Below are 8,074 nucleotides of genomic sequence, written 5' to 3'. Positions count from 1 at the left end.
GCTAATTGTAGAACTTTGACCTGAACAGAGGATGTTTTTCTGAATCTGATGGAGAATCCTGCTGCTTTGGAAAAAGGACCTGAACTAGTTTGAAGAACACAAAAACAAACTCTGAGGTGTGATGAAGAAAGTCAGCAGGAAAGCAGCTCCTTCCTTTACAGTCTGAGTCCTGGTGCTTTGTTCTTCATAAAGACACATCACTGCTCTGAGTTCTGGTTCAGCATCATCATTTTTATTCATTTGTTTTTATCATTTATGTGATACCAGCTACATTCAATGCAGCAGCAACAACCAGGTGAAGTACATGCAGATGTAGAGTACAATCTTTATACTTAAATCTATATGTCTCCCTCATAGTGCACAGGGGAACCTCCTTCACATTTAACTGTAATTTTTTTTTCCATATGTTTACCTTCGTACCTACAATTGAATACATTGCTTCCGTCAAAAAGCACACATTCAACAATGTGAAACCCTTTTTTACTTCGTATTTTTTTATTTCTTTGACCTTTACAAATTGATTTTACCATTTCTTTAGGTTGGGCAAGGATGAACGTATTTTTTGGTTTACACATTCTGACACGTTTAACATAAACAAAGATACTTCTATTTTTCATCACGTGATTGCAATCATTCTCAGTCATATTGTTGATGATATGCTTTTTTTTAAACTTTTCATAGCTTCTTTTCCACTTCTGTCTTTGTTGCCTCTGTCCTGTTGCGAGCCCAGAGACAAAGAGCAGCACCAGCAGCAGGAAGGCAGAAGACATCTTCATTATTCCCTGATGAATGAAAAACAGGAACATTTTTTTGAAGTTGAGAAAAAGTGATAGCATCCAGTGTTTTACATCCTTTGGCAGGAACACAAAAAAAACTACAGAACAAGAAGTACACAACATGAAACAACACATTACATGAAAGTCCATCAGTGTGAGATAATGAATAAACACAATCAACAAAAGGCCATACCTGTTGTGACTCGATTGTACTGACTTCTGTTAATCCTAACGAGCTGCCTGGATGGGCCTGGGGTTCTCTGAGAAGAGGAGGCACAAGATTATGATCATTTTAAACATCGGGCATGCGTCAGAGTTAAAAAGAAAACGGACAACATTGAGGACATTACACTTTCTTTTGAGGACATTGAAGTGCCAGTGGTCTCTTGGCTTTTTTACTTAATCCTTGAAGGATGTGTTTATAGAGTGAGCACAGGCTTGAGTGTTGTCACATCTGCATGAGTCGGCTAAAAATAGGTTATTAACAAATGTACTAAATGGAATAGAACCTGGAGGAACTCCTGCTGTACAACCAGAAAAGGAGAAGCACACGCTACCCACTTCTTTGCATTGTTTTTTCTCGTTTAAGCAGGATTCCATCCAGGTCTGGACTTTGATGAATAAATTCAGCTTACAGAGCTTTATTAATAATAATAATAAAATGGTTAATTGTGTGAAGTGTCAAGTTATTCAAATGTTTTAAAAGAAACACCTTTATCAAGACAACTTTTGATTTGTTCAACAACAGAATAGTTTGCTGAAAGTACACTTCAGGAAACCAAACTGCAAGTGAGTGTAGCTTCATTTTCCATCGTTTAAATGTGAGACTAGCAGTTGATCAGACGGGCAGGAGGATCCAGTCTGTAGAGCCCACAAGACCTCATCAGCAACAGCAGCCAAACACACAGAATCAGCTGGATGAAGACAATTCATGGTCTCTTTGTTGGTGTTGCTGACATCATTGTGTCTCCACTTTCATTTATTTTTTGATAATGCAGCAGTGTGACCGTCGTTGTCTTGATGCAGCTGTAAAAAATGCTGCAGACTAACCGTGGAAGGTGGTCGGCAGTGAAACTGCTTTACGGCTGTGGAGTCTCATTTCTGCTGCTTCTGCTGGAACTAAACTAACGGCAGCTGGACAGAGTGAAAAAAAGTTGCTCACTTACCTTCAGACGACGAGAAGAGAATGAGACACAAAGGCTCAAGAGGTGGAAGTAAAGAAACGCTGCGTCTCCTTCTAGATATATGAGCTGTACTGTATCGTATGATCTGTGAACTTGTCTGACATGTATGTTTTGCATGAACCATTTTCATAACTGACATCGAGCAGCTGATTTGTGTTCAGATAAAGTTTCACCTTCATTTGAATTACAGGTTTTGTTCGTCCACCTAGAATTTCCTTCAGTGAAGAATCTTCAGCAACTGGGGCCTCCAACAGCCACATCCAGATCAATGGACCAACCAACCAACCTGAGTAAAGCATTCACATCAAAGTACTGTCAGCATTAAAACTACCCAGCTTCCTATAAAAGTACATGCGCTGATGAGCCTTCTTAATGTACAAATATCTTGCCATAGTATTTATAATTACTGACCAGCTCCACTGCCTGGTTCTCAGTGCTGACAGGACACATGTCTGGAGGATTCTTCTGGAAGTCAATAAGCATTTCTTTTGCTTTTTCTGTGACTGAGTATAACTGAGTCGTCCGATAGTTTGACAATGCGACACCCTACAAGTCGTCATTAGTGTACAAAACGAATAATAAGGGTGAAAGGATGTAGCCCTGGGGTGATCCAGTGGAGGAGACGAGAATGTCTGACAGAACGCCATTAACTCTCCCTCTTAAAAAATCAGTCAGCCAGGCTAGAAGACCAGGATCCATGTAATCTTTCTGCTAAAATGTGTGGCTGAATGCAGTTAAAAGCAGATGAAAAAAATCAATGAATAAAAGACGAGTGAAGGACCTGGCTCCCTCAAGGTGGCTTAAAACCAAATTCAGCAGGGTTCCTACTGCGTCTTCAATACCTCTGTCTAACCTGTAAGCGAACTGCAGAGGGTCCAGAGGATCCTGGACACAGGTCAGAAGTGTCCTTGACAATTTCCAAGTGGTCTGAGAAATCAGACCACTTGGAAATTGCTCAGTGGTCTGAGAAATCAGACCACTGAGCACTTTGAACACTTTTTTAAAAAGTTAATGTTACTGAGTTTATTTTTTACTCAGCTGCAGTCTCAGGACCACAAACACACTTCTAGAGTTTTTCTGTCAAGACTTTGCCACCTACACTAATAAGCAATCACTGAAGTGCTGCTAAAGTGTGATTCCACTCAAAATATTACTTATAATTGAAAGTAACTGAGTATTCCACACAAAGTCTTTCTTTATGTCCAAGTAACTCTAATTTTAAAGGTTTATTTCCCCCAAATTGTGTTTCTCAGCAAACGAGTTAAGGTTTGAAAGGTTTATTTCATCCAAAATACTCCTTGTTATAATTATAATAATAATAACTTGGTGGCAAAGGTTTGCATTTGGACAAATTATGCATTGATCATACTTACATCATTATCAGGTAGAATAATAACAGAAACATCTGCTTGTGGTCTCCAGATGTCAAACAGGACCATTTGAAAGGTTGGAAAAAGGAAAAGGGCAAAACACAAGGTGAACTCTGGGGGTAGAAATATATATATATATATATTTATATATTCATTTTATACAGTTTATAACAAAAGCACACACACACACACACACACACACAAAACTTGTGACTCCCACGACCTCCTGAGACACACACAGATCAACATTAACATGCATAAGTAGACACAGCATTGATATATCAAAGAAACTAGCTCACAAAATCTATTTTATTTTCAACTTTTCATGCCACTGATCCTCCTCTTGCAGTGAGTACCATCTATCTCGTCTCCAGTTAAAAACATCAGTATTTTAGTGGAGCAGAGCTGCAGCATGCAAATGACTCCTGGTTGACACATAGTCATAATGAGGTGCGTTTCAGTCACTGTTTCATATTTATTCTGTTGTCTGGTGACAGAAGAAGAGCAACAGCTTCAGATATATCTCAGCTGCTTTTGTTTTGCACCTCTAACTACGTAACAACCACAAAACACACTGCAAATGGATTTTCAGCACTCGACCTCTGAACATCGCAAGACCCCTTGAACTCCACCGCACTTGGTACAGTCCGACCCCTCTTCTGTAAATCTAATTGGATTCTCCCACTTCATGATCACTCACCTGGCCTTTCACCTGGACTGGTTTGAATGGGAGCAAACGTTTGAGTAACTTGAATGTGATATCGACTAAAGAGGCTGGATTTGAATGTAGAGATAAATGAGACTCAACGTTCAGTTCTGTTCTTCTGGTAACTTGTAAATTATGTCACAAGTTATCTGAAGAACTGATAACTTGTAAATTATTTCAGTGAGTTCAGCGGTTCAGTTGGTACGTTCCACCTCACATGTTCTGTTGTTCAGCTGCTTTGTTTCTTATCCAGGTGGATTTAGGGTTTACTGGATCTAATGTCTGTGTGTTTGTTCTCATTGAGTCCAAAGAAGTCTCAGATCTTCTCAAGTCTTTCAGCCGAACACCAGAACATGAGGTGAAACAGGCTCGTTTCTGCTGGATTCAGCTGCACACTGAGATAATTTACAAGTTCATCAACGTCTCATTTATCTATATGTTCAAACTCTGTGGCTTACTGATATCAAATATACCAAATGTTTGCATGTGCTCCTGTTCAAACCAGTCCAGGTCAAACTTAGAAGACGGTTCAGGAGAATGAACAAGTTTCCCTGCTGGAGGGAAAATGTTCCGTCATGTTGAACTACATGAACTGTCCCTAATATTTGTCCACCCCATAAAACCTCTTCGTCAATTCAGCTTCAAACAAACTCACCTGAATGTCACATATTTGGTGTCATTCTGTTTCTTTATGTATATTTAATGCTGCCTCCTGGATTTCACAGAAATTTGAGCCGAGCAGCTCTGGACCAGCTCAGCTTCACCCTCAGAGCTGCTGTCAGCTGCAGAAACAGGAGGAGAGACTCAAGCTTCAACGTTCTGCTCTTCACAATCACACTTTCAGGGCTTTATATGAGCACAAATGCAGCAGGATGTGTGTGTTGTCAATATTTGTCACTGGAGTAACCAGAAAAGAAAAGAACAGGACACAAAGCTTCATCTATAAAAGTTTGTTTTATTTCATCCCAAGAAGTAAAAAAATAGAAAGATAATACAGCTGCACACATTTAAAACATTATTCATAAAAAACAGACAAATAAATGACAAAAAAATACATTAATGTAGATCAGCATCAGTAAAATTTTGTTTGCACTTTTAAACAGGGTTTAAACCCTCAGCCGAACCCCACCAGGCTGTCACTGACTCCATGATGGAGCAACCACCAGGGGGCAACAAAACCCACTGTAGTGTTTGTGAAGAAGTTGGTTGAATCAATGAATACACACATTAAATTAGAATTTACAAACCATAATAAACATTATGGAATGTTAGGATTTGGCGTTTCATCTTTTTGATATTTTACTGGAAAAATAAAAGTAAAAATAAATCATGATTTCTAATTACAAAATGAGTCAGCTGCAGTTCTCCATCAGTCACAATCTGGAGCTGCAACACTAAACTACACAATAACAACACGCTGGACACTGGTTCCCAGTCCTCCTCCCAGTATCAAGGCCCAGTCAGAGTCTCTGGACACAAACTGCTGCTGCTTCAGCCTCTGGATCATCAGGACACACTTCATCCTCTCAGCACACACAGCGTCCTGATCAGCATCACTTCCATCTGCAGAGAGAAGAAGAAAGAACAGAGATCAATGAGTTTGATCAGCAGCTCATCAGGATGAAGAGCAGCAGCTTCACGTTGACGTGTTGGAGTGAACACACTGAGCTCACACACCTGCACACACTGTCAGCATCAGGTGTGTTTCTACACATTTCACTGCGTCCACAGTGGAAACAAACTGCTGACAGTCATCAAGCTTCATTACTGCACAAACTCTTCACTCATGATTTCCTGCTGTTCCATTTGATTGAACAGTCTCTGTGTTTCCATCAACATCTCATCTGTTCTTCAAATATCAGCTGACAAACCGACACGGAGGCTGTCAACACATCTGGATGTAATCAGACACAAGGCCACACATACAGATGTGTGTGCTGGACCTGAGCAGAGCTTCTGCTCTGTACAAAGACCACATGGTTACGAAGGTAAATAGAACATTTCTGAAGAAATTGTGAATGTGCCAATGCAGCTACTGAGAGTTGATATGTCCTGGTGTGATGATACATAAGGTATAATTTATCTAAGTACGTTTTATTTTGAAAAGCCAGCAAAATTCACAAACCCTGATCAGTTCTTTTTGACATCTCTCAGCTTTTACTTTGAAAGTGTAGCACACTTCAGAGAAGTCTGAGGTCTTTTTGTAAATACCAGTGTTTTTCATGATCTGTGGAATTGAGAAAATAAAATAAAATAAAATCACACTTTTAAATCCAGGCTACAGTGGAGCTGCTCACGAGGTTCTCTTACTGGGTATAGACTCTTATTTTGAATTGTTTAGATGGTTTGTCCATCACTCTGTGTGTGAGAAAGAAACAGAAAGAACTACTGTTTGGTGAGCTCCTTTGACATTCCCTGAAATCAGAGCCGGAGGTTTGCAGCTTCAGTCACACTGATCTCAGAGCTGTGACCAACATCCAGCTGATCAGCTGATCGCTGCTGAAAGGAGACAACGAGCAATGAGATCAGATCTGATGGACTCTCTGATGGAGGAGGACCACTGTGTCTGCACATCTGGAAGGCTGTCAGCTGGAAGCAGCTTTATTTCCTCAACACATCGACACAACAGCAGTCGACTCAAACCCATGATGACGACCATCTTGTGGCTCATCTGATTGGCTGACTGCTGTCTCTGTTCTGTCCAATCACAAGTCTTTCACCATTCTGCTCTCACAGCTTCACGGAGGAAGAGAAGCCACTGAGAAGCTGCAATGAATCGCTGCTGCAATACTCAATAACAGCAGAGAGTGACTGTAACCTTCTACTGACCTCAGATTCTTCAGGCTGCAGTGTGGACAGCCCAGAAAGCCATTCATCTCTTTCACTGCTGATTCCTGCAGGTTGTTTCCACTCAGGTCCAGATCATTTAGATGGCAGGGGTTGGACTTCAGAGCTGAGACCAGAGAACCACAGCTGACCTCTGACAAACAGCACTCGCTCAGTCTGAATAAAAAGATGTAGATAAAATCAGTGATGATCCATCAGATGTGTTCAGGTTGTGGATGTGCAGCTCAACATGACTTTGTCCTCATCAGTGAGCTTCTCTCTACAATCAGCAGAGTGACTTTGTCCTTGTGTTATTGTGGATCATCATCATGTCAGCTTCTACACACATCATCCAGATGTCAGCACAACATCCATCCAGCTGTTCATGTCCACACACATCAGCAACATGCTGCAGCATCAACAGGATCAGTATCAGTGAAATCAAATTGAAGTGAACAAAAACCAAAGAAATATTTGTACTTCAGTCACTAAACTGTATCTGTTCAAACTAATTTAAGTTTAGAAGAACATCTGTATCCAGATGTGACTTATGAGCAAAAATGAAAAACATTCACTGATTTTAATCACTAACACTGAACATTTTCTACAGTTTCTGCTACAAACACTTGTCTTTTATCACAAAACACTAAATTTAGGACAAAAAAAATTTTTTTTTTTTGAAAATATATACAACAGCAAATATACAGCTTGGATGGAAGTTCTACAAACATAAATGACGCACATAAAATGCACAGCAGTTACAGACAGTCAGCGAACTGACCTCAAAGTCTTCAGTTTACAGGCTGGATTCTCCAGAAAACCACACAGATGTTTCACTCCTGAATCCTGCAGCTGGTTCTTACTCAGGTCCAGATGTTCCAGATGGGAGGGGTTGGACTTCAGAGCTGAGTTCAGAGAGTCACAGCTGATCTCTGACAAACTGCAGCTCTCCAAACTAAATAAAGAATAAAAGATACAGATAAAGTCATTGGTGAGTCAATCAGATGTGTCTAAAATCAGTAGAGTGACTTTGTCCTTCTGTTATTGTGGATCATCATCATGAAATGTCAGCACAACATTCATCCACCTGTTCACACTTTTACAGTTTCTGCTACAAACACTTGTCTCTTGTCACAATACAAGAAATGTTGGACAAAAAACATGAACAAAAGCAGATTTACAGCTTCATAGATAAAAATTCTATAAGAACAT

At 40.0% G+C, this 8,074-nt stretch overlaps 2 protein-coding genes across 2 annotated transcripts in view; both read right to left on the bottom strand.

The window, feature by feature from the left end:
• Positions 1-210: 210 nt before the first annotated feature.
• LOC103374401 (protein P-30-like) overlaps positions 211-8,074 on the bottom strand; it is a 31,440-nt gene continuing 23,576 nt past the window's right edge. The window contains exons 4-6 of the mRNA XM_008304485.1: positions 1,943-1,992; positions 970-1,036; positions 211-782 (exon numbers count right to left, since the gene is read on the bottom strand). Of these exons, the coding sequence (XP_008302707.1) occupies positions 339-776 (438 nt within the window). The 5' untranslated portion in view covers positions 777-782; positions 970-1,036; positions 1,943-1,992 and the 3' untranslated portion in view covers positions 211-338. The remainder of the gene's footprint in view (positions 783-969; positions 1,037-1,942; positions 1,993-8,074) is intronic.
• LOC103374400 (ribonuclease inhibitor-like) overlaps positions 5,436-8,074 on the bottom strand; it is a 6,668-nt gene continuing 4,029 nt past the window's right edge. The window contains exons 3-5 of the mRNA XM_008304484.1: positions 7,644-7,817; positions 6,855-7,039; positions 5,436-5,599 (exon numbers count right to left, since the gene is read on the bottom strand). Of these exons, the coding sequence (XP_008302706.1) occupies positions 5,436-5,599; positions 6,855-7,039; positions 7,644-7,817 (523 nt within the window). The remainder of the gene's footprint in view (positions 5,600-6,854; positions 7,040-7,643; positions 7,818-8,074) is intronic.

Source organism: Stegastes partitus, unplaced genomic scaffold (assembly GCF_000690725.1).
Source record: "Stegastes partitus isolate 25-593 unplaced genomic scaffold, Stegastes_partitus-1.0.2 Scaffold2239, whole genome shotgun sequence".
NCBI lineage: Eukaryota > Metazoa > Chordata > Actinopteri > Pomacentridae > Stegastes > Stegastes partitus.
The sequence above is the reverse complement of the archived record's forward strand: the minus strand, read 5'-3'. Positions and strand labels throughout refer to the sequence as shown.